Source organism: Oncorhynchus nerka, linkage group LG13 (assembly GCF_034236695.1).
Source record: "Oncorhynchus nerka isolate Pitt River linkage group LG13, Oner_Uvic_2.0, whole genome shotgun sequence".
Taxonomy (NCBI): Eukaryota; Metazoa; Chordata; class Actinopteri; order Salmoniformes; family Salmonidae; genus Oncorhynchus; species Oncorhynchus nerka.
The window spans coordinates 96,089,372-96,116,729 of NC_088408.1; the positions used below are offsets into that span (position 1 = coordinate 96,089,372).

At 49.5% G+C, this 27,358-nt stretch overlaps 2 protein-coding genes across 2 annotated transcripts; both read left to right on the forward strand.

Annotated features, from left to right (window-relative positions):
* The first annotated feature begins 4,068 nt into the window (after nucleotides 1-4,068).
* Nucleotides 4,069-6,478, forward strand: LOC135574815 (adhesive plaque matrix protein-like). Its single transcript, XM_065027017.1, has 3 exons — nucleotides 4,069-4,802; nucleotides 4,856-5,945; nucleotides 6,047-6,478. Exons 1-3 carry the CDS (start codon nucleotides 4,069-4,071, stop codon nucleotides 6,476-6,478), a joined length of 2,256 nt encoding a protein of 751 aa, XP_064883089.1.
* Nucleotides 6,479-6,917: 439 nt separating this feature from the next.
* LOC115126431 (C-X-C motif chemokine 11-1-like) lies at nucleotides 6,918-9,567 on the forward strand. Its single transcript, XM_065026879.1, has 4 exons — nucleotides 6,918-7,160; nucleotides 7,361-7,487; nucleotides 7,815-7,907; nucleotides 8,308-9,567. The coding sequence occupies exons 1-4, from the start codon at nucleotides 7,091-7,093 to the stop codon at nucleotides 8,318-8,320; spliced, it is 303 nt and encodes a 100-aa protein (XP_064882951.1). The 5' UTR covers nucleotides 6,918-7,090; the 3' UTR covers nucleotides 8,321-9,567.
* Nucleotides 9,568-27,358: the final 17,791 nt, after the last annotated feature.

A 27,358-nucleotide genomic window follows, 5' to 3' on the forward strand; every position in this document is an offset into this window, starting at 1 on the left:
TCCTTTAACCGGTTTGGTGGCCGAGATGTGGCCTTTGGTCGAGCGGTGAGGCACCAGGCCTCTGACACACGGCCAGCAGACGTTAGTTCCCCCCTCCTTTAACCGGTTTGGTGGCCGAGATGCGGCCTTTGGCGGCCAGCAGACGTTAGTTCCCCCCTCCTTTAACCGGTTTGGTGGCCGAGATGCGGCCTTTGGTCGGCGGTGAGGGACCAGAAAAGGGGGCTTTTAAATTAACAGATCCACTTGAGCTGAGGAAGTCATTAAAGCATTAGTTATTCATCAGGGTGATGTTCATGAGGAAACAACGTTACAAAACGTTTTCCAACAGAAAACTAAGAAGTGTTTATTTTTGTACAAGTCCAGGTTGTCCCTCCCTTGTACTAGTCTGTTTTCTGTTCCGTTTGGTGACTAATGGACACAACCGTTTTTCTAATTGCATCTGCATGCCGTTACGTAATGCGCGACTCGAGAGAGGTGTGTACCGTTCTAATGACGTTTGGGAGAGAGGGAGAGACAGCGAGAGAGAGGTGTGTACCGTTCTAATGACGTTTGGGAGAGAGGGGGAGACAGATGGAAACAGAGACAGGGAGAGAGGGAGAGAGAGAGAGAGACAGGGAGTCGGAGAGGGAGATACAGATGGAGACAGAGACAGGGAGAGAGAGGTGTGTACCGTTCTAATGACGTTTGGGAGAGAGGGAGATTCAGATGGAGACAGAGACAGGGAGAGAGAGAAAGAGAGAGAGAGAGAGAGAGAGGTGTGTACCATTCTAATGACGTTTGGGAGAGAGGGGGAGACAGCGAGAGAGAGGTGTGTACCGTTCTAATGACGTTTGGGAGAGAGGGGGAGACAGCGAGAGAAAGACAGGGAGTCGGAGAGGGAGATACAGATGGAGACAGAGACAGGGAGAGAGAGAGAGAGACTGAAGTACACGTGGCTGATTTGACTGATGAATGAAGGCACGAGGTAATCTTAAAATAACCCGAGGAGCAGGATGGGCGTATAACCACATACATACAGTGCCTTCAGAAAGTACTCACACCCCTTGACTTTTTCCAAAATGGATGTTGCACAGACTCCTGTGTTTAATAATGGGAGTTAACATGATGTTTGAATGACTACTCCATCTCTGTACCCCACACATACAAGTATCTGTAAGGTCCCTCAGTAAAGCAGTGAATTTCAAGCACAGATTCAATCACAAAGACCAGGGTGGTTTTTCAAAGCCTCGCAAAGAAGGGCACCGGTAGGTAAAAATAAATAAAAAGCAGATGCTGAATATCCCTTTGAGCCTGGGGAAGTTATTAATGACACTTTGGATGGTGTATGAATACACTCAGTCCCTACAAAGATACAGACGTCCTTCCTAACTCAGTTGAGAAAGAGGAAGGAAACCACTCAGGGATTTTACCATGAGGCCAATGGTGACTTTAAAACAGTTCCAGAGTTGAATGGCTGTGAAAGGAGAGAACTGAGGATGAATCAACAACATAGCTAAATGGGATAGCAGGGAAATGGTTTGATTTCAAGGAAAGCAGTGGTGTCCTTGTGTGTCTGTAACACCCAACAGGGCTGTGTGGCAGAGGACCAAGTAAAAATAGAAGTAAAGGGAAAACAGCCTGAGGAATCAAAGGAGAGTAGTTTCACTTCTCAAAGGTCTACCTCACAGACTTCTACCTTCTCACTGATGTCTTCAATCTGGTGCATTAAATCAACTACATAAAACACATTTCCCACGATCCCTGAGGATCAAGAAGGAATTCCCTCTGAGCCAACATAAAACTCCAGGATCTGGTATCCCTGCAGGAGTACAAAGGACAAATACAGTGAGCTCCAAAAAAGTAATGGGACAGTGAATGTTTTGATGTTGTTTTGTCTCTGTGCTCCAGCACTTTGGATATTAAATGATACAATGACTGTGAGTTTAAAGTGCAGACTGTCAGCTTTAATTTGAGGGTATTTTTTAACCATATAACCGTTTAGAAATTACAACACTTTTAGTACATAGTCTTTGACACAACATTGAGAGGCGCCTTATCTGATGTGATGCTGGTGACAGAAACAACCACACTATTGTTATTTTAGCAAACACCGCCATTGCACATGATACAGTCAATAAGGGTGAAGAAGAAGGAACTCAGCAAAGGTAAATATAGACATATGGTATGTCAGAAATCTACGCCCTGTTGCGCACATGAGAGAGCTAGTCATTTTACTCACACTAGTGTGTGTGTGTGTGTGTGTGTGTGTGTGTGTGTGTGTGTGTGACCAAAAGAATAGGAGACCAAAAGTTTTGGGACAAATTCACTTATGTGTGTATTAAAGTAGTAAAAAGTAAAGTAGTTGGTCCCATATTCACACGGAATGACTACATCAAGCTTGTGACTCTACACATTTGTTGGACGCCTTTGCTGTGTTTCAGATGATTATTTCGTGGCCAGTAGAAATGAATGATACATAAGAAAACTGTAACTAGACCACTGAGGAACATTCAATGTCGTCTTGGTAAGAAACTCCAGTGTACATTTGGCCTTGTGTTTTAGGTTATTGTCCTGCTGAAAGGTGAATGTGTCTCCCAGTGTCTGGTGGAAAGCAGACTGAAACAGGTTTTCCACTAGGATTTTGCCTGTGCTTTGCTTTATTCCGTTTCATTTGAAATCCTTGCCGATGACAAGCATACCCATAACATGATGCAGCCACCACCATGCTTGAAAATATGAAGAGTGACACTCAGTGATGTCTTGTATTTGCGCCAAATATACTTCTTTTTTTTAGGACATTTTTTGCCCCATTTTTGGCGGTTTTACTTTAGTGCCTCGTTGCAAACAGGATGCATCTTTTGGAACATCTTTTATTCTGTACAGACATTCTTCTTTTCACTCTGTCATTTAGGTTAGTATTGTGGAGTAACTATGCTGTTGATTCATCCTCAGTTTTCTCCTTTCACAGCCATTCAACTCTGTTACTGTTTTAAAATCACCATTGGCCTCATGGGGAAATCCCTGAGCGGATTACTTCCTCTTTGGCAACTGAGTTAGGAAGGACGTCTGTATCTTTGTAGTGACTGGGTGTATTGATACACCATTCAAAGTGTAATTAATAACATCAACATGCTCAAAGGAATATTTAGTGTCTGCTTTTTTTTCTTCTTTTTTTTAACCAATCAGTGCCCATCTTTGTGAGGTATTGGAAAAAAAGGGCTTGTAAAGTAAACATTTCACGGTAAGGTCTAAACTTGTTGTATTCGGCGCATGTGACAAACAAAGATTGATTTGATTTTGATTGAAACCGACCAGATGTTAGAGCTGAAAGGGAAAGTCCAGAACTGAAACTACATTCCTTCAATAAGGAGGGAACTAGGCCTGTATTCCATTTCAGTTTCACTTTCATTTGTCCCTTTTTCAACAATACAACCTTTTTCCTGGGAATGAGACCCTTTCCACAGTATCTGCTTGTCACCCAGTCAGTTATTCTACAGTAGTCTACTGTTAACACAGTCCTCTTATTGATTAGGTGAATCAATTCATGTTATACATATACCAGATTGATACAATGAACCTTGTACTTTTATCCATTATTCAGACTCTACTAACACAAACACAATATTGCATTTGTTTTATGGTATTTGTGTTATATTGTACAGCTACTGTGGAGCTGTTACCAACTCCCTGCAAAGTGTTCATTTGATAAGGATCATTTTTACATTTTTACATAGCCAGAATGTATTTGCACATGAGATTCGTCTTTTGAGTTCTCAGGAAAATGTATAGTTGTCTCTCATTCAACAGAATATCAGGGAGGATTTGGTCATGCAATGCAAGGTCCTCTTCAGTGCTGCTCAGCCAGCTTGGATCATATCATGCCTCCAACATGCTTCCCTTACTGTTTAGATATTTTATGGGAACAGGGTTCGATCTATACATTGAGTTTTGATGGTGGCAAGATGTTGATATGGAGGGGGCTCACACTGATATTTCTATTATGTGACCCCCCCCCCTGTAATTCAAACCCTGTACGGTTATGGAGTATGTCATTCCCTGTCAGAGAGGCTGTTTCCCCCTGCCTTCAACATGCCTCCTGGTCTACTGTCAGAGAGGCTGTTTCCCCCTGCATTCAACATGCCTCCTGGTCTACTGTCAGAGAGGCTGTTTCCCCCTGCCTTCAACATGCCTCCTGGTCTACTGTCAGAGAGGCTGTTTCCCCCTGCATTCAACATGCCTCCTGGTCTACTGTCAGAGAGGCGGTTTCCCCCTGCCTTCAACATGCCTCCTGGTCTACTGTCAGAGAGGCTGTTTCCCCCTGCCTTCAACATGCCTCCTGGTTCCCTGTCAGAGAGGCTGTTTCCCCCTGCCTTCAACATGCCTCCTGGTCTACTGTCAGAGAGGCTGTTTCCCCCTGCCTTCAACATGCCTCCTGGTCTACTGTCAGAGAGGCTGTTTCCCCCTGCATTCAACATGTCTCCTGGTCTACTGTCAGAGAGGCTGTTTCCCCCTGCCTTCAACATGCCTCCTGGTCTACTGTCAGAGAGGCTGTTTCCCCCTGCATTCAACATGCCTCCTGGTCTACTGTCAGAGAGGCGGTTTCCCCCTGCCTTCAACATGCCTCCTGGTCTACTGTCAGAGAGGCTGTTTCCCCCTGCCTTCAACATGCCTCCTGGTCTACTGTCAGAGGCTGTTTCCCCTGCCTTCAACATGCCTCCTGGTCTACTGTCAGAGAGGCTGTTTCCCCCTGCCTTCAACATGCCTCCTGGTCTACTGTCAGAGAGGCTGTTTCCCCCTGCCTTCAACATGCCTCCTGGTCTACTGTCAGAGAGGCTGTTTCCCCCTGCCTTCAACATGCCTCCTGGTCTACTGTCAGAGAGGCTGTTTCCCCTGCCTTCAACATGCCTCCTGGTCTACTGTCAGAGAGGCTGTTTCCCCCTGCATTCAACATGCCTCCTGGTCTACTGTCAGAGGCTGTTTCCCCTGCCTTCAACATGCCTCCTGGTCTACTGTCAGAGAGGCTGTTTCCCCCTGCATTCAACATGCCTCCTGGTCTACTGTCAGAGAGGCGGTTTCCCCCTGCCTTCAACATGCCTCCTGGTCTACTGTCAGAGAGGCTGTTTCCCCCTGCCTTCAACATGCCTCCTGGTTCCCTGTCAGAGAGGCTGTTTCCCCCTGCCTTCAACATGCCTCCTGGTCTACTGTCAGAGAGGCTGTTTCCCCCTGCCTTCAACATGCCTCCTGGTCTACTGTCAGAGAGGCTGTTTCCCCCCTGCCTTCAACATGCCTCCTGGTCTACTGTCAGAGAGGCTGTTTCCCCTGCCTTCAACATGCCTCCTGGTCTACTGTCAGAGAGGCTGTTTCCCCTGCCTTCAACATGCCTCCTGGTCTACTGTCAGAGAGGCTGTTTCCCCTGCCTTCAACATGCCTCCTGGTCTACTGTCAGAGAGGCTGTTTCCCCTGCCTTCAACATGCCTCCTGGTCTACTGTCAGAGAGGCTGTTTCCCCCTGCCTTCAACATGCCTCCTGGTTCCCTGTCAGAGAGGCTGTTTCCCCCTGCCTTCAACATGCCTCCTGGTTCCCTGTCAGAGAGGCTGTTTCCCCCTGCCTTCAACATGCCTCCTGGTCTACTCTCAGAGAGGCTGTTTCCCCCTGCATTCAACATGCCTCCTGGTCTACTGTCAGAGAGGCTGTTTCCCCCTGCCTTCAACATGCCTCCTGGTCTACTGTCAGAGAGGCTGTTTCCCCCTGCCTTCAACATGCCTCCTGGTCTACTGTCAGAGAGGCTGTTTCCCCCTGCCTTCAACATGCCTCCTGGTCTACTGTCAGAGAGGCTGTTTCCCCCTGCCTTCAACATGCCTCCTGGTCTACTGTCAGAGAGGCTGTTTCCCCTGCCTTCAACATGCCTCCTGGTCTACTGTCAGAGAGGCTGTTTCCCCTGCCTTCAACATGCCTCCTGGTCTACTGTCAGAGAGGCTGTTTCCCCCCGCCTTCAACATGCCTCCTGGTCTACTGTCAGAGAGGCTGTTTCCCCCTGCCTTCAACATGCCTCCTGGTCTACTGTCAGAGACGCTGTTTCCCCCCTGCCTTCAACATGCCTCCTGGTTCCCTGTCAGAGAGGCTGTTTCCCCCTGCCTCCAACATGCCTCATGGTTCCCTGTCAGAGAGTCTGTTTCCCCCTGCCTTCAACATGCCTCCTGGTCTACTGTCAGAGAGGCTGTTTCCCCCTGCCTTCAACATGCCTCCTGGTCTACTGTCAGAGAGGCTGTTTCCCCCTGCCTTCAACATGCCTCCTGGTCTACTGTCAGAGAGGCTGTTTCCCCCTGCCTTCAACATGTCTCCTGTTTCCCTGTCAGAGAGGCTGTTTCCCCCTGTCTTCAACATGCCTCATGGTTCCCTGTCAGAGTGGCTGTTTCCCCCTGCCTTCAACATGCCTCATGGTTCCCTGTCAGAGAGGCTGTTTCCCCCTGCCTTCAACATGCCTCCTGGTCTACTGTGAGAGATGCTGTTTCCCCCTGCCTTCAACATGCCTCCTGGTCTACTGTCAGAGAGGCTGTTTCCCCCTGCCTTCAACATGCCTCCTGGTCTACTGTCAGAGAGGCTGTTTCCCCCTGCCTTCAACATGCCTCCTGGTCTACTGTCAGAGAGGCTGTTTCCCCCTGCCTTCAACATGCCTCCTGGTCTACTGTCAGAGAGGCTGTTTCCCCCTGCCTTCAACATGCCTCCTGGTCTACTGTCAGAGAGGCTGTTTCCCCCTGCCTTCAACATGCCTCCTGGTCTACTGTCAGAGAGGCTGTTTCCCCCTGCCTTCAACATGCCTCCTGGTTCACTGTCAGAGAGTGTTTCTGAGAAACAAGATGTCTAGTGTGAAAGGAGAAGCAGAGAAAAGGGAAAACCCCCTGCTTTCATCTTCCTCCCACTCTCATTGGATGACTGCCAGAGAGGGCATGGAATTCAGTATAAATACAAGCCAAGCTCTCCTCCATTCTCAACTTCTATCACTTCTCTCCTCCATTCTCAACTTCTATCACTTCTCTCCTCCATTCACAACTTCCATCACTTGACTGAGCTGTCCATCCAGACTCTAAAATAAATTGAAGAAGCAGTATCCATGACCAACACGATGACATCAACAGTCCTCATCAGCTTCCTGGCCTGTCTGTTCCTGGTCAATGTTGAAGGTAACATCTCTGAAAAATCTTCAATTATATTTCTAATATCTTTGACATCTTTATTAGAAATCTGTAGCATATGAATTGACTTGCAAAACCAGGGAGAAGTGTAATAAAATAATAGGTTTGATTTCTGACTGAAGAGTTTAGTTCTTAGCTGCAATAATGCCAAAACCAAACCTGCCATAAACTTTTCTTGTCATCTCCAGGCCAGGTGGGTCATTCTAAAGCTCGGTGCCTGTGTCTGAATGGACTGGTGAACCGGGTTAAACCTCTTCACATTGAGAAGCTCGAGGTCTACACCTCCAGCCACTCCTGCAGGAACATGGAGATCATGTAAGAAGTCTGTCTGTCTGTCTGTCTGTCTGTCTGTCTGTCTGTCTGTCTGTCTGTCTGTCTGTCTGTCTGTCTGTCTGTCTGTCTGTCTGTCTGTCTGTCTGTCTGTCTGTCTGTCTGTCTGTCTGTCTGTCTGTCTGTCTGTCTGTCTGTACCATATTAATATCAGTGCATATTGTGACCAGCTCAGTAGATGGACACAATGGTAAATGTTGCTATTTATTTGTACACCTGCTGGTAGGATAATATTAGTTCTCTATATGCTCAGTTGGAAAGTGGTGAAGGCTAACTTCTAACAGTAGTCTCTCTCTCTCCTTGTATATTCAGTGTCACTCTGAAGAACGGAAAAGGGAAGAAGTGTCTGAATCCAGAAGCTCCATTTGCCAAGAAAACCATTGAGAAAATAATGAAAAACCGAAGGTGAGGACAACATATGCAGATTCAATACAGATTCAATACACACTAACTGATCCATATGAATCTTTCTCAACAGAGCAATACTTAGTACATCAGTATTACATCAGTATTTCCATATTATATCAGTACATTAGTATTATATCAGTATTTCCATATTATATCAGTACATCAGTATTATATCAGTATTTCATTATTATATCAGTACATCAGTATTATATCAGTACTATGTCAGTATATCAGTATTATATCAGTAAATCAGTATTACATCAGTATTATATCAGTACATCAGCATTATATCAGTAATATGTATATTACTATATGTACATTATATATGTATTACTGATATATGTAGTAATGATATATGTACTAATGATATATGGATAATGATTGTTTGTCCTTTCAGGAGTGTGCAGTGAAATGAATGACACCAGTTCAGGTGAGAACTCGATAGAGAGAGAGAGAGAGCTGGAGGAATGCAAAGAAGACTGCCTGAACACTGCCTAAAGACAGCCTGAAGACTGCCTGAAGACTGCCTAAAGACTGCCTAAAGACTGCCTAAAGACTGCCTAAAGACAGCCTGAAGAATGCTTGAAGACTGCCTGAAGACAGCCTGAAGACTGCCTGAAGACTGCCTGAAGACTGCCTGAAGACTGCCTGAAGACTGCTTGAAGACTGCCTGAAGACTGCCTAAAGACTGCCTAAAGACTGCTTGAAGACTGCCTGAAGACAGCCTGAAGACTGCCTGAAGACTGCCTGAAAACTGCCTGAAGACAGCCTAAAGACTGCCTGAAGACTGCCTGAAGACTGCCTGAAGACTGCCTGAAGACAGCCTGAAGACTGCCTAAAGACTGCCTAAAGACTGCCTAAAGACAGCCTAAAGACTGCCTGAAGACTGCCTGAAGACAGCCTGAAGACTACCTGAAGACTGCCTGAAGACTGCCTAAAGACTGCCTGAAGACTGCCTGAAGACTGCCTAAAGACTGCCTAAAGACTGCCTAAAGACTGCCTGAAGACTGCCTGAAGACAGCCTGAAGACTGCCTGAAGACAGCCTGAAGACTGCCTGAAGACTGCCTAAAGACTGCCTGAAGACTGCCTGAAAACTACCTGAAGACAGCCTAAAGACTGCCTGAAGACTGCCTGAAGACTGCCTGAAGACTGCCTGAAGACAGCCTGAAGACTGCCTAAAGACTGCCCAAAGACTGCCTAAAGACAGCCTAAAGACTGCCTGAAGACTGCCTGTAGACTGCCTGAAGACTGCCTAAAGACTGCCTGAAGACTGCATAAAGACAGCCTGAAGACTGCCTTAAGACTGCCTGAAGACTGCCTGAAGACTGCCTAAAGACTGCCTGAAGACTGCATAAAGACAGCCTGAAGACTGCCTGAAGACTGCCTGAAGACTGCCTAAAGACTGCCTGAAGACAGCCTGAAGACTGCCTGAAGACTGCCTAAATATATGTTTACACTGTTGAATGGTACAAATGTACAAAGTCAGTATCTGTTACACAATATGACTTACTAGTTGAGTGACATTTCTAGCATTTCCAATGGAAAAAATAAAAAGCATGTAAATATGTAAATATACTTTCTACTATATAATGTCAAGAATATATGTATGTATTTCTCAGGTTTTCTATCAAATTAAAAAAGAAGCATTTGACTCTACTTCTTGCTCTATTTGACCTCTTTTCCTCTAAATTGAGCTCAGGTACATCCTGTTTCCATTGATCATCCTTGAGATACTTCAACAACTTGATTGTCCACCTGTGGTAAATTAATTTGATTGGACATGATTTGGGAAGTCACACACCTGTCTATATAAGCTCCCACAGTTGACAACGCTTGTCAGAGCAAAAACCAAGCCGTAGAGCTCCGAGACGCAATTGTGTCATGCGCCCATCAAGAAACTGACTGTCATAGACAGTTCTCTCTGCTACCGCACGGCAAGCAATACTGGAGCACCAAGTCTGGGACCAAAAGGCTCCTTACCAGATTCTACCCCCGAGCCATAAATCTGCTGAACAACTATTCATATGGCCACCCTGGCAATCTACATTGTTTTTACTCTGCTCCTACCCACTGTTTACTATCTATGCATAGTCACATTACAAATTACCTCGATTACCCTGTACCCCAGCACATTGACTCGGTACCGGTACCCCCTGTACCCCAGCACATTGACTCAGTACCGGTACCCCCTGTACCCCAGCACATTGACTCTGTACCGGTACCCCCTGTACCCCAGCACATTGACTCTGTACCGGTACCCCCTGTACCCCAGCACATTGACTCTGTACCGGTACCCCCTGTATATAGCCTCCACATGGACTCGGTACCGGTACCCCCTGTATATAGCCTCCACATTGACTCTGTACCGTAACACCCTGTATATAGCCTCCACATTGACTCAGTACCGGTACCCCCTGTATATAGCCTCCACATTGACTCTGTACCGGTACCCCCTGTATATAGCCTCCACATTGACTCAGTACCGGTACCCCCTGTATATAGCCTCCACATTGACTCTGTACCGGTACCCCTGTATATAGCCTCCACATTGACTCTGTACCGGTACCCCCTGTATATAGCCTCCACATTGACTCTGTACCGGTACCCCCTGTATATAGCCTCCACATTGACTCTGTACCGGTACCCCCTGTATATAGCCTCCACATTGACTCTGTACCGGTACCCCCTGTATATAGCCTCCACATTGACTCAGTACCGGTACCCCCTGTACCCCAGCACATTGACTCGGTACCGGTACCCCCTGTACCCCAGCACATTGACTCAGTACCGGTACCCCCTGTACCCCAGCACATTGACTCAGTACCGGTACCCCCTGTACCCCAGCACATTGACTCTGTACCGGTACCCCCTGTATATAGCCTCCACATGGACTCGGTACCGGTACCCCCTGTATATAGCCTCCACATTGACTCTGTACCGGTACCCCCTGTATATAGCCTCCACATTGACTCAGTACCGGTACCCCCTGTATATAGCCTCCACATTGACTCTGTACCGGTACCCCCTGTATATAGCCTCCACATTGACTCAGTACCGGTACCCCCTGTATATAGCCTCCACATTGACTCTGTACCGGTACCCCTGTATATAGCCTCCACATTGACTCTGTACCGGTACCCCCTGTATATAGCCTCCACATTGACTCTGTACCGGTACCCCCTGTATATAGCCTCCACATTGACTCTGTACCGGTACCCCCCTGTATATAGCCTCCACATGGACTCGGTACCGGTACACCCTGTATATAGCCTCCACATTGACTCTGTACCGGTACCCCTGTATATAGCCTCCACATTGACTCTGTACCGGTACCCCCTGTATATAGCCTCCACATTGACTCTGTACCGTACCCCCTGTATATAGCCTCCACATTGACTCTGTACCGGTACCCCTGTATATAGCCTCCACATTGACTCTGTACCGGTACCCCCTGTATATAGCCTCCACATTGACTCTGTACTGGTACCCCCTGTATATAGCCTCCACATTGACTCTGTACCGGTACCCCCTGTATATAGCCTCCACATTGACTCTGTACCGGTACCCCCTGTATATAGCCTCCACATTGACTCTGTACCTGTACCCCCTGTATATAGCCTCCACATTGACTCTGTACAGTAACACCCTGTATATAGCCTCCACATTGACTCTGTACCGGTACCCCCTGTATATAGTCTCCACATTGACTCTGTACCGGTACCCCCTGTATATAGCCTCCACATTGACTCTGTACCGGTACCCCTGTATATAGCCTCCACATTGACTCTGTACCGGTACCCCCTGTATATAGCCTCCACATTGACTCTGTACTGGTACCCCCTGTATATAGCATCCACATTGACTCTGTACCGGTACCCCCTGTATATAGCCTCCACATTGACTCTGTACCGGTACCCCCTGTATATAGCCTCCACATTGACTCTGTACTGGTACCCCCTGTATATAGCCTCCACATTGACTCTGTACAGTACCCCTGTATATAGCCTCCACATTGACTCTGTGCCGGTACCCCCTGTATATAGCCTCCACATTGACTCTGTACCGTACCCCCTGTATATAGCCTCCACATTGACTCTGTACCGGTACCCCTGTATATAGCCTCCACATTGACTCTGTACTGGTACCCCTGTATATAGCCTCCACATTGACTCTGTACCGGTACCCCCTGTATATAGCCTCCACATTGACTCTGTACCGGTACCCCCTGTATATAGCCTCCACATTGACTCTGTACTGGTACCCCCTGTATATAGCCTCCACATTGACTCTGTACTGGTACCCCCTGTATATAGCCTCCACATTGACTCTGTACCGGTACCCCCTGTATATAGCCTCCACATTGACTCTGTACCTGTACCCCCTGTATATAGCCTCCACATTGACTCTGTACAGTAACACCCTGTATATAGCCTCCACATTGACTCAGGTACCGGTACCCCCTGTATATAGTCTCCACATTGACTCCGTACCCCCCCTGTATATAGCCTCCACATTGACTCTGTACTGGTACCCTGTATATAGCCTCCACATTGACTCTGTACTACCCCCTGTATATAGCCTCCACATTGACTCTGTACCGGTACCCCCTGTATATAGCATCCACATTGACTCTGTACCGGTACCCCCTGTATATAGCCTCCACATTGACTCTGTACCGGTACCCCCTGTATATAGCCTCCACATTGACTCTGTACTGGTACCCCCTGTATATAGCCTCCACATTGACTCTGTACCGGTACCCCCTGTATATAGCCTCCACATTGACTCTGTACCGGTACCCCCTGTATATAGCCTCCACATTGACTCTGTACCGGTACCCCCTGTATATAGCCTCCACATTGACTCTGTACAGTAACACCCTGTATATAGCCTCCACATTGACTCGGTACCGGTACCCCCTGTATATAGTCTCCACATTGACTCTGTACCGGTACCCCCCTGTATATAGCCTCCACATTGACTCTGTACCGGTACCCCCCTGTATATAGCCTCCACATTGACTCTGTACTGGTACCCCCTGTATATAGCCTCCACATGGACTCTACTGGTACCCCCTGTATATAGCCTCCACATTGACTCTACTGGTACCCCCTGTATATAGCCTCCACATTGACTCTGTACTGGTACCCCCTGTATATAGCCTCCACAAGGACTCTACTGGTACCCCCTGTATATAGCCTCCACATTGACTCGGTACCGGTACCCCCTGTATATAGCCTCCACATTGACTCGGTACCGGTACCCCCCTGTATATAGCCTCCACATGGACTCGGTACCGGTACCCCCTGTACCCCAGCACATTGACTCAGTACCGGTACCCCCTGTATATAGCCTCCACATTGACCCGGTACCCCCTGTATATAGCCTCCACATTGACTCTGTACTGGTACCCCCTGTATATAGCCTCCACATTGACTCGGTACCGGTACCCCCTGTATATAGCCTCCACATTGACTCGGTACCGGTACACCCTGTATATAGCCTCCACATTGACTCAGTACCGGTACCCCCTGTATATAGCCTCCACATTGACTCAGTGCCGGTACCCCCTGTATATAGCCTCCACATTGACTCGGTACCGGTACCCCCCTGTATATAGCCTCCACATGGACTCGGTACCGGTACCCCCTGTACCCCAGCACATTGACTCAGTACCGGTACCCCCTGTATATAGCCTCCACATTGACTCTGTACTGGTACCCCCTGTATATAGCCTCCACATTGACTCGGTACCGGTACCCCCTGTATATAGCCTCCACATTGACTCGGTACCGGTACACCCTGTATATAGCCTCCACATTGACTCAGTACCGGTACCCCCTGTATATAGCCTCCACATTGACTCAGTGCCGGTACCCCCTGTATATAGCCTCCACATTGACTCGGTACCGGTACCCCCCTGTATATAGCCTCCACATTGACTAAGGTACCGGTACCCCCTGTATATAGCCTCCACATTGACTAAGGTACCAGTAGCCCCTGTATATAGCCTCCACATTGACTCGGTACCGGTACCCCCTGTATATAGCCTCCACATTGACTCGGTACCGGTACCCCCTGTATATAGCCTCCACATTGACTCGGTACCGGTACCCCCTGTATATAGCCTCCACATTGACTCGGTACCGGTACCCCCTGTATATATCCTCCACATTGACTCGGTACCGGTATACCCTGTATATAGGCTCCACATTGACTCGGTACCGGTACCCCCTGTATATAGGCTCCACATTGACTCAGTGCCGGTACCCCCTGTATATAGGCTCCACATTGACTCAGTGCCGGTACCCCCTGTATATAGCCTCCACATTGACTCTGTACCGGTACCCCCTGTATATAGTCTCCACATTGACTCTGTACCGGTACACCCTGTATATAGTCTCCACATTGACTCTGTACCGGTACCCCCCTGTATATAGTCTCCACATTGACTCTGTACCGGTACCCACCTGTATATAGTCTCCACATTGACTCTGTACCGGTACCCCCCTGTATATAGCCTCCACATTGACTCGGTACCGGTACCCCCTGTATATAGCCTCCACATTGACTCTGTACTGGTACCCCCTGTATATAGTCTCCATATTGACTCGGTACCGGTACCCCCTGTATATAGGCTCCACATTGACTCTGTACCGGTACCCCCCTGTATATATCCTCCACATTGACTCTGTACCGGTACCCCCCTGTATATATCCTCCACATTGACTCGGTACCGGTACACCCTGTATATAGGCTCCACATTGACTCTGTACAGTAACACCCTGTATATAGCCTCCACATTGACTCGGTACCGGTACCCCCTGTATATAACCTCCACATTGACTCGGTACCGGTACACCCTGTATATAGCATCCACATTGACTCTGTACTGGTACCCCCTGTATATAGCCTCCACATTGACTCTGTACCGGTACACCCTGTATATAGCCTCCACATTGACTCTGTACTGGTACCCCCTGTATATAGCCTCCACATTGACTCTGTACCGGTACCCCCTGTATATAGCCTCCACATTGACTCTGTACCGGTACCCCCTGTATATAGCCTCCACATTGACTCTGTACTGGTACCCCCTGTATATAGCCTCCACATTGACTCTGTGGAACAGGTACCCCTGTATATAGCCTCCACATTGACTCTGTACCGGGATACCCCCTGTATTAGCCTCCACATTGACTCTGTCAGGTGTCCCCCTGTATATAGCCTCCACATTGACTCTGTACAGTAACACCCTGTATATAGCCTCCACATTGACTCGGTACCGGTACCCCCTGTATATAGTCTCCACATTGACTCGGTACCGGTACCCCCTGTATATAGCCTCCACATTGACTCTGTACCGTAACACCCTGTATATAGCCTCCACATTGACTCTGTACCGGTACCCCCTGTATATAGCCTCCACATTGACTCTGTACCGGTACCCCCTGTATATAGCATCCACATTGACTCTGTACCGGTACCCCCTGTATATAGCCTCCACATTGACTCTGTACCGGTACCCCCTGTATATAGCCTCCACATTGACTCTGTACTGGTACCCCCTGTATATAGCCTCCACATTGACTCTGATGACAAGTGCCCCCTGTATATAGCCTCCACATTGACTCCGGTTGAGTACCCCCTGTATATAGCCTCCACATTGACTCTGTACCGGTACCCCCTGTATATAGTCTCCATATTGACTCGGTGTTGGTACCCCCTGTATATAGCCTCCACATTGACTCTGTACTGGTACCCCAACTGTATATAGCCTCCACATGGACTCTACTGGTACCCCCTGTATATAGCCTCCACATTGACTCTACTGGTACCCCCACACGGATATAGCCTCCACACATTGACTCTGTACTGGTACCCCTGTATATAGCCTCCACAAGGACTCTACTGGTACCCCCTGTATATAGCCTCCACATTGACTCGGTACCGGTACCCCCTGTATATAGCCTCCACATTGACTTGGTGTACGGTACCCCCTGTATATAGCCTCCACATGGACTCGGTGAGGTACCCCCTGTACCCCAGCACATTGACTCAGTACCTGGTACCCCCTGTATATAGCCTCCACATTGACCCTGATGGTACCCCCTGTATATAGCCTCCACATTGACTCTGTACTGGTACCCCCTGTATATAGCCTCCACATTGACTCGGTGACCGGTACCCCTGTATATAGCCTCCACATTGACTCGGTACCGGTACACCCTGTATATAGCCTCCACATTGACTCAGTACCGGTACCCCCTGTATATAGCCTCCACATTGACTCAGTGCCAAGGTACCCCCTGTTCAAGAGCCTCCACATTGACTCGGAAGGGATACCCCCTGTATATAGCCTCCACATGGACTCGGTGTACCGGTACCCCCTGTACCCCAGCACATTGACTCAGTACCGGTACCCCCTCAGTATATAGCCTCCACATTGACTCTGTACTGGTCCCCCTGTATATAGCCTCCACATTGACTCGGTACCGGTACCCCTGTATATAGCCTCCACATTGACTTCATCTGGTACACCCTGTATATCAGCCTCCACATTGACTCAGTACCAGCGGTGTCCCCTGTATATAGCCTCCACATTGACTCAGTGCCGGTACCCCAAAATGTATATAGCCTCCACATTGACTCTGTGCTTGGTACCCCTGTATATAGCCTCCACATTGACTCTGTACTGGTACCCCCTGTATATAGCCTCCACATTGACTCTGTACCGGTACCCCCTGTATATAGCCTCCACATTGACTCTGTACCGGTCCGCCCCCTGTATATAGCCTCCACATTGACTCTGTGCCGGTACCCCCTGTATGTGAGTCTCCATATTGACTCGGAGCGGGAGGGGAGGACCGACCCCCTGTATATAGCCTCCACATTGACTCTGTACTGGTGCCCCTGTATATAGCCTCCACATGGACTCTGAGGGTACCCCCTGTATATAGCCTCCACATTGACTCTACTGGTACCCCCTGTATATAGCCTCCACATTGACTCTGTACTGGTACCCCCTGTATATAGCCTCCACAAGGACTCTACTGGTACCCCCTGTATATAGCCTCCACATTGACTTGGTACCGGTACCCCTGTATATAGCCTCCACATTGACCTGCCTTGTGAGTAGGGGGTATATAGCCTCCACATGGACTCGGTACCGGTACCCCCTGTACCCCAGCACATTGACTCAGTACCGGTACCCCCTGTATATAGCCTCCACATTGACCCGGTACCCCCTGTATATAGCCTCCACATTGACTCTGTACTGGTACCCCCTGTATATAGCCTCCACATTGACTAAGGATGTTAAGTTGACCCCCTGTATATAGCCTCCACATTGACTCAAAGGTGGCGATACACCCTGTATATAGCCTCCACATTGACTCAGTACCGGTACCCCCCGTATATAGCCTCCACATTGACTCAGTGCCGGTACCCCCTGTATATAGCCTCCACATTGACTCGGTGTTGTCCGTGGTGATCCCCTGTATATAGCCTCCACATGGACTGGAGGGACCGGTACCCCTGTACCCCAGCACATTGACTCAGTACAGTTCACCCCCTGTATATAGCCTCCACATTGACTCTGTACTGGTACCCCCTGTATATAGCCTCCACATTGACTCGGTCTGGTACCCCCTGTATATAGCCTCCACATTGACTCGGCTACACGGTACACCCTGTATATAGCCTAGCCTCCACATTGACTCAGTGGACGGTACCCCCTGTATATAGCCTCCACATTGACTCAGTGCCGGTACCCCTGTATATAGCCTCCACATTGATTAAAATGATACAGTACCCCCCTGTATATAGCCTCCACATTGACTAAGTAGGCTACCCCCTGGCATATAGCCTCCACATTGACTAAGGTACCAGTAGCCCCTGTATATAGCCTCCACATTGACTCGGTATTCGGTACCCCTGTATATAGCCTCCACATTGACTTGCGTTAAAAGAACGACAATAGCTGGCTGGCTATATAGCCTCCACATTGACTCGGTACCGGTACCCCCTGTATATAGCCTCCACATTGACTCGGTACCGGTACCCCCTGTATATATCCTCCACATTGACTCGGTACCGGTATACCCTGTATATAGGCTCCACATTGACTCGGTACCGGTACCCCCTGTATATAGGCTCCACATTGACTCAGTGCCGGTACCCCCTGTATATAGGCTCCACATTGACTCAGTGCCGGTACCCCCTGTATATAGCCTCCACATTGACTCTGTACCGGTACCCCCTGTATATAGTCTCCACATTGACTCTGTACCGGTACACCCTGTATATAGTCTCCACATTGACTCTGTACCGGTACCCCCCTGTATATAGTCTCCACATTGACTCTGTACCGGTACCCACCTGTATATAGTCTCCACATTGACTCTGTACCGGTACCCCCCTGTATATAGCCTCCACATTGACTCGGTACCGGTACCCCCTGTATATAGCCTCCACATTGACTCTGTACTGGTACCCCCTGTATATAGTCTCCATATTGACTCGGTACCGGTACCCCCTGTATATAGGCTCCACATTGACTCTGTACCGGTACCCCCCTGTATATATCCTCCACATTGACTCTGTACCGGTACCCCCCTGTATATATCCTCCACATTGACTCGGTACCGGTACACCCTGTATATAGGCTCCACATTGACTCTGTACAGTAACACCCTGTATATAGCCTCCACATTGACTCGGTACCGGTACCCCCTGTATATAACCTCCACATTGACTCGGTACCGGTACACCCTGTATATAGCATCCACATTGACTCTGTACTGGTACCCCCTGTATATAGCCTCCACATTGACTCGGTACCGGTACACCCTGTATATAGCCTCCACAATGACTCTGTACTGGTACCCCCTGTATATAGCCTCCACATTGACTCTGTACCGGTACCCCCTGTATATAGCATCCACATTGACTCTGTACCGGTACCCCCTGTATATAGCCTCCACATTGACTCTGTACTGGTACCCCCTGTATATAGCCTCCACATTGACTCTGTACCGGTACCCCCTGTATATAGCCTCCACATTGACTCTGTACCGGTACCCCCTGTATATAGCCTCCACATTGACTCTGTACCGGTACCCCCTGTATATAGCCTCCACATTGACTCTGTACAGTAACACCCTGTATATAGCCTCCACATTGACTCGGTACCGGTACCCCCTGTATATAGTCTCCACATTGACTCGGTACCGGTACCCCCTGTATATAGCCTCCACATTGACTCTGTACCGTAACACCCTGTATATAGCCTCCACATGACTCTGTACCGGTACCCCCTGTATATAGCCTCCACATTGACTCTGTACCGGTACCCCCTGTATATAGCATCCACATTGACTCTGTGCCGGTACCCCAGTATATAGCCTCCACATTGACTCTGTGCCGGTACCCCAGTATATAGCCTCCACATTGACTCTGTACTGGTACCCCTGTATATAGCCTCCACATTGACTCTGTGCCGGTAGCCCCAGTATATAGCCTCCACATTGACTCTGTGCCGGTACCCCCTGTATATAGCCTCCACATTGACTCTGTACCGGTAGCCCCTGTATATAGCCTCCACATTGACTCTGTACAGTAACACCCTGTATATAGCCTCCACATTGACTCGGTACCGGTACCCCCTGTATATAGTCTCCACATTGACTCTGTGCCGGTACCCCCCTGTATATAGCCTCCACATTGACTCTGTGCCGGTACCCCAGTATATAGCCTCCACATTGACTCTGTACTGGTACCCCCAGTATATAGCCTCCACATGGACTCTACTGGTACCCCCTGTATATAGCCTCCACATTGACTCTACTGGTACCCCAGTATATAGCCTCCACATTGACTCTGTGCTGGTACCCCCAGTATATAACCTCCACATGGACTCTACTGGTACCCCCTGTATATAGCCTCCACATTGACTCGGTACCGGTACCCCCTGTATATAACCTCCACATTGACTCGGTGCCGGTACCCCCCTGTATATAGCCTCCACATGGACTCGGTGCCGGTACCCCCTGTACCCCAGCACATTGACTCAGTACCGGTACCCCTGTATATAGCCTCCACATTGACCCGGTACCCCCTGTATATAGCCTCCACATTGACTCTGTACTGGTACCCCTGTATATAGCCTCCACATTGACTCGGTACCGGTACCCCCTGTATATAGCCTCCACATTGACTCGGTACCGGTACACCCTGTATATAGCCTCCACATTGACTCAGTACCGGTACCCCCAGTATATAGCCTCCACATTGACTCAGTGCCGGTACCCCCTGTATATAGCCTCCACATTGACTCGGTGCCGGTACCCCCTGTATATAGCCTCCACATGGACTCTGTACTGGTACCCCTGTATAACCTCCACATTGACTCAGTACCGGTACCCCCTGTATATAGCCTCCACATTGACTCTGTACTGGTACCCCCTGTATATAGCCTCCACATTGACTCGGTACCGGTACCCCTGTATATAGCCTCCACATTGACTCGGTACCGGTACACCCTGTATATAGCCTCCACATTGACTCAGTGCCCGGTAGCCCCTGTATATAGCCTCCACATTGACTCAGTGCCGGTACCCCCTGTATATAGCCTCCACATTGACTCGGTGCCGGTACCCCCTGTATATAACCTCCACATTGACTCGGTACCGGTACCCCCTGTATATAGCCTCCACATTGACTCGGTACCAGTAGCCCCTGTATATAGCCTCCACATTGACTCGGTGCCGGTACCCCCTGTATATAGCCTCCACATTGACTCGGTGCCGGTAGCCCCCTGTATATAACCTCCACATTGACTCGGTGCCGGTAGCCCCTGTATATAACCTCCACATTGACTCGGTACCGGTACCCCAGTATATATCCTCCACATTGACTCGGTACCGGTAGCCCCTGTATATAGCCTCCACATTGACTCGGTGCCGGTACCCCAGTATATAGGCTCCACATTGACTCAGTGCCGGTACCCCAGTATATAGGCTCCACATTGACTCAGTGCCGGTACCCCTGTATATAGCCTCCACATTGACTCTGTAACCGGTACCCCCTGTATATAACCTCCACATTGACTATGTACCGGTACCCCTGTATATAGCCTCCACATTGACTCTGTACCGGTACCCCCTGTATATAGTCTCCACATTGACTCTGTGCCGGTACCCCCTGTATATAACCTCCACATTGACTCTGTGCCGGTACCCCCCCTGTATATAGCCTCCACATTGACTCGGTACCGGTAGCCCCTGTATATAGCCTCCACATTGACTCTGTACTGGTACCCCTGTATATAGCCTCCACATTGACTCGGTGCCGGTACCCCAGTATATAACCTCCACATTGACTCTGTGCCGGTAGCCCCAGTATATAACCTCCACATTGACTCTGTGCCGGTAGCCCCTGTATATATCCTCCACATTGACTCGTGGTACACCCTGTATATAGGCTCCACATTGACTCTGTACAGGTAACCCCTGTATATAGCCTCCACATTGACTCGGTGCCGGTACCCCTGTATATAACCTCCACATTGACTCGGTGCCGGTACCCCTGTATATAGCCTCCACATTGACTCTGGTGCTGGTAGCCCCTGTATATAGCCTCCACATTGACTCGGTACCGGTACCCCTGTATATAGCCTCCACATTGACTCTGTACTGGTACCCCCTGTATATAGCCTCCACATTGACTCGTGCCGGTACCCCCTGTATATAACCTCCACATTGACTCGGTGCCGGTAGCCCCAGTATATAACCTCCACATTGACTCGGTGCCGGTACCCCTGTATATAACCTCCACATTGACTCGGTGCCCGGTACCCCCTGTATATAGCCTCCACATTGACTCTGTACCGGTACCCCCTGTATATAACCTCCACATTGACTCGGTACCGGTACACCCTGTATATAGCCTCCACATTGACTCTGTACTGGTACCCCCTGTATATAGCCTCCACATTGACTCGGTACCGGTACCCCCTGTATATAGCCTCCACATTGACTCAGACTGTACATACCCCCTGTATATAGCCTCCACATTGACTCTGTACCGGTACCCCCTGTATATAGCCTCCACATTGACTAAGGTGCCGGTAGCCCCAGTATATAGCCTCCACATTGACTCTGTACTGCCAGTACCCCAGTATATAGCCTCCACATTGACTCAGTGCCGGTACCCCAGTATATAACCTCCACATTGACTCGGTACCGGTACCCCCTGTATATAGCCTCCACATTGACTCAGTACCGGTACCCCCTGTATATAGCCTCCACATTGACTAAGGTACCGGTACCCCCTGTATATAGCCTCCACATTGACTAAGGTACCAGTAGCCCCAGTATGTAGCCTCCACATTGACTCTACTGGTACCCCCTGTATATAGCCTCCACATTGACTCGGTACCGGTACCCCCTGTATATAACCTCCACATTGACTCTGTACCGGTACCCCCTGTATATATCCTCCACATTGACTCGGTACCGGTACCCCCTGTATATAACCTCCACATTGACTCGGTACCGGTACCCCCTGTATATAACCTCCACATTGATTCTGTACCGGTACCCCCTGTATATATACATTTACATTTACATTTAAGTCATTTAGCAGACTGACTCGGTACCGGTACCCCCTGTATATATCCTCCACATTGACTCTGTACTGGTACCCCCAGTATATAGCCTCCACATTGACTCGGTGCCGGTAGCCCCAGTATATAGCCTCCACATTGACTCGGTGCCGGTAGCCCCAGTATATAACCTCCACATTGACTCGGTACCGGTAGCCCCTGTATATAGCCTCCACATTGACTCGGTGCCGGTAGCCCCAGTATATAACCTCCACATTGACTCGGTGCCGGTAGCCCCAGTATATAACCTCCACATTGACTCGGTGCCGGTAGCCCCATATAACCTCCACATTGACTCGGTGCAGTAGCCCCAGTATATAACCTCCACATTGACTCGGTGCCGGTAGCCCCTGTATATAGCCTCCACATTGACTCGGTGCCGGTAGCCCCAGTATATAACCTCCACATTGACTCGGTGCCGGTAGCCCCAGTATATAACCTCCACATTGACTCGGTACCGGTAGCCCCTGTATATAACCTCCACATTGACTCGGTACCGGTACCCCCTGTATATAGCCTCCACATTGACTCGGTGCCGGTAGCCCCAGTATATAACCTCCACATTGACTCGGTGCCGGTAGCCCCAGTATATAACCTCCACATTGACTCGGTGCCGGTAGCCCCAGTATATAACCTCCACATTGACTCGGTGCCGGTAGCCCCAGTATATAACCTCCACATTGACTCGGTGCCGGTAGCCCCAGTATATAACCTCCACATTGACTCGGTGCCGGTAGCCCCTGTATATAGCCTCCACATTGACTCGGTACCGGTACCCCCTGTATATATCCTCCACATTGACTCGGTACCGGTACCCCCTGTATATAACCTCCACATTGAGACTCTGGTACCGGTACCCCAGTATATAACCTCCACATTGACTCTGTACTGGTACCCCCAGTATATAGCCTCCACATTGACTCGGTGCCGGTAGCCCCAGTATATAGCCTCCACATTGACTCGGTGCCGGTAGCCCCAGTATATAACCTCCACATTGACTCTGTACTGGTACCCCCAGTATATAACCTCCACATTGACTCGGTACCGGTAGCCCCAGTATATAGCCTCCACATTGACTCGGTGCCGGTAGCCCCAGTATATAACCTCCACATTGACTCGGTACCGGTAGCCCCTGTATATAGCCTCCACATTGACTCGGTACCGGTAGCCCCTGTATATAGCCTCCACATTGACTCGGTACCGGTAGCCCCTGTATATAGCCTCCACATTGACTCGGTGCCGGTAGCCCCAGTATATAACCTCCACATTGACTCGGTGCCGGTAGCCCCAGTATATAACCTCCACATTGACTCGGTACCGGTAGCCCCATGTATATAACCTCCACATTGACTCGGTGACCGGTAGCCCCTGTATATAACCTCCACATTGACTCGGTGCCGGTAGCCCCTGTATATAGCCTCCACATTGACTCGGTGCCGGTAGCCCCTGTATATAGCCTCCACATTGACTCGGTGCCGGTAGCCCCAGTATATAACCTCCACATTGACTCGGTGCCGGTAGCCCCCCTGTATATAACCTCCACATTGACTCGGTGCCGGTAGCCCCTGTATATAACCTCCACATTGACTCGGTACCGGTAGCCCCTGTATATAGCCTCCACATTGACTCGGTGCCGGTAGCCCCTGTATATAACCTCCACATTGACTCGGTGCCGGTAGCCCCTGTATATAACCTCCACATTGACTCGGTGCCGGTAGCCCCAGTATATAACCTCCACATTGACTCGGTGCCGGTAGCCCCAGTATATAACCTCCACATTGACTCGGTGCCGGTAGCCCCAGTATATAACCTCCACATTGACTCGGTGCCGGTAGCCCCAGTATATAACCTCCACATTGACTCGGTGCCGGTAGCCCCTGTATATAACCTCCACATTGACTCGGTGCCGGTAGCCCCAGTATATAACCTCCACATTGACTCGGTACCGGTAGCCCCAGTATATAACCTCCACATTGACTCGGTGCCGGTAGCCCCAGTATATAACCTCCACATTGACTCGGTGCCGGTAGCCCCAGTATATAACCTCCACATTGACTCGGTGCCGGTACCCCCTGTATATAGCCTCCACATTGACTCGGTACCGGTAGCCCCAGTATATAGCCTCCACATTGACTCGGTGCCGGTAGCCCCAGTATATAACCTCCACATTGACTCTGTACCAGTAGCCCCTGTATAAACCTCCACATTGACTCTGTACCAGTAGCCCCTGTATATAACCTCCACATTGACTCGGTAACCGGTAGCCCCAGTATATAACCTCCACATTGACTCGGTAACCGGTAGCCCCAGTATATAACCTCCACATTGACTCTGTACCAGTAGCCCCTGTATATAGCCTCCACATTGACTCTGTACCAGTAGCCCCTGTATATAACCTCCACATTGACTCGGTACCAGTAGCCCCAGTATATAACCTCCACATTGACTCGGTAACCGGTAGCCCCAGTATATAACCTCCACATTGACTCTGTACCAGTAGCCCCTGTATATAGCCTCCACATTGACTCTGTACCAGTAGCCCCCAGTATATAACCTCCACATTGACTCGGTACCGGTAGCCCCAGTATATAACCTCCACATTGACTCGGTGCCGGTAGCCCCAGTATATAACCTCCACATTGACTCGGTGCCGGTAGCCCCAGTATATAACCTCCACATTGACTCGGTACCGGTACCCCCTGTATATAGCCTCCACATTGACTCTGTACCGGTAGCCCCGGTATATAACCTCCACATTGACTCTGTACCGGTAGCCCCTGTATATAGCCTCCACATTGACTCTGTACCAGTAGCCCCCAGTATATAACCTCCACATTGACTCGGTAACCGGTAGCCCCTGTATATAACCTCCACATTGACTCGGTGCCGGTAGCCCCAGTATATAACCTCCACATTGACTCTGTACCGGTAGCCCCAGTATATAACCTCCACATTGACTCTGTACCGGTAGCCCCTGTATATAGCCTCCACATTGACTCGGTACCGGTAGCCCCAGTATATAACCTCCACATTGACTCTGTACCGGTAGCCCCTGTATATAACCTCCACATTGACTCGGTACCGGTAGCCCCTGTATATAGCCTCCACATTGACTCGGTGCCGGTAGCCCCTGTATATAACCTCCACATTGACTCGGTACCGGTAGCCCCTGTATATAACCTCCACATTGACTCGGTACCGGTACCCCCTGTATATAGCCTCCACATTGACTCGGTACCGGTAGCCCCTGTATATAACCTCCACATTGACTCGGTGCCGGTAGCCCCAGTATATAACCTCCACATTGACTCGGTGCCGGTAGCCCCTGTATATAACCTCCACATTGACTCGGGTGCCGGTAGCCCCTGTATATAACCTCCACATTGACTCGGTAACCGGTAGCCCCTGTATATAACCTCCACATTGACTCGGTGCCGGTAGCCCCTGTATATAACCTCCACATTGACTCGGTGCCGGTACCCTGTATATAACCTCCACATTGACTCGGTACCGGTAGCCCCTGTATATAACCTCCACATTGACTCGGTGCCGGTACCCTGTATATAGCCTCCACATTGACTCGGTGCCGGTAGCCCCTGTATATAACCTCCACATTGACTCGGTGCCGGTAGCCCCAGTATATAACCTCCACATTGACTCGGTGCCGGTAGCCCCAGTATATAGCCTCCACATTGACTCGGTGCCGGTAGCCCCTGTATATAACCTCCACATTGACTTTGTGCCGGTACCCCCTGTATGTAGCCTCCACATTGACTCGGTGCCGGTAGCCCCTGTATATAGCCTCCACATTGACTCGGTACCGGTACCCCCTGTATATAGCCTCCACATTGACTCGGTGCCGGTAGCCCCTGTATATAGCCTCCACATTGACTCGGTACCGGTAGCCCCTGTATATAGCCTCCACATTGACTCGGTGCCGGTAGCCCCTGTATATAACCTCCACATTGACTCGGTACCGGTAGCCCCAGTATATAACCTCCACATTGACTCGGTACCGGTACCCCCTGTATATAACCTCCACATTGACTCGGTGCCGGTAGCCCCTGTATATAACCTCCACATTGACTCGGTACCGGTAGCCCCAGTATATAACCTCCACATTGACTCGGTACCGGTACCCCCTGTATATAACCTCCACATTGACTCGGTACCGGTAGCCCCAGTATATAACCTCCACATTGACTCGGTACCGGTAGCCCCCTGTATATAACCTCCACATTGACTCGGTGCCGGTACCCCCTGTATATAACCTCCACATTGACTCGGTACCGGTAGCCCCTGTATATAACCTCCACATTGACTCGGTGCCGGTAGCCCCTGTATATAACCTCCACATTGACTCGGTGCCGGTAGCCCCTGTATATAACCTCCACATTGACTCGGTACCGGTACCCCTGTATATAACCTCCACATTGACTCGGTACCGGTACCCCCTGTATATAACCTCCACATTGACTCGGTACCGGTAGCCCCTGTATATAACCTCCACATTGACTCGGTACCGGTAGCCCCAGTATATAACCTCCACATTGACTCTGTAACCGGTAGCCCCAGTATATAACCTCCACATTGACTCGGTGCCGGTACCCCCAGTATATAACCTCCACATTGACTCGGTGCCGGTACCCCCAGTATATAACCTCCACATTGACTCTGTACCGGTACCCCCTATATATAACCTCCACATTGACTCGGTGCCGGTACCCCCTGTATATAACCTCCACATTGACTCTGTACCGGTACCCCCTGTATATAGCCTCC

Excerpts from the sequence above, each read along its gene's own strand:
- LOC115126431 (XM_065026879.1), top strand. The coding sequence starts at position 7,091 with ATGACCAACACGATGACATCAACAGTCCTCATCAGCTTCCTGGCCTGT. Across the intron at positions 7,161-7,360 it reads GTTCCTGGTCAATGTTGAAG|GCCAGGTGGGTCATTCTAAA; the intron begins GTAACATCTCTG and ends TGTCATCTCCAG. Across the intron at positions 7,488-7,814 it reads TGCAGGAACATGGAGATCAT|TGTCACTCTGAAGAACGGAA; the intron begins GTAAGAAGTCTG and ends TTGTATATTCAG.
- LOC135574815 (XM_065027017.1), top strand. The coding sequence starts at position 4,069 with ATGCCTCCTGGTCTACTGTCAGAGAGGCTGTTTCCCCCTGCATTCAAC. Across the intron at positions 4,803-4,855 it reads AACATGCCTCCTGGTCTACT|AGAGGCTGTTTCCCCTGCCT; the intron begins GTCAGAGAGGCT and ends GTCTACTGTCAG. Across the intron at positions 5,946-6,046 it reads AACATGCCTCCTGGTCTACT|AGACGCTGTTTCCCCCCTGC; the intron begins GTCAGAGAGGCT and ends GTCTACTGTCAG.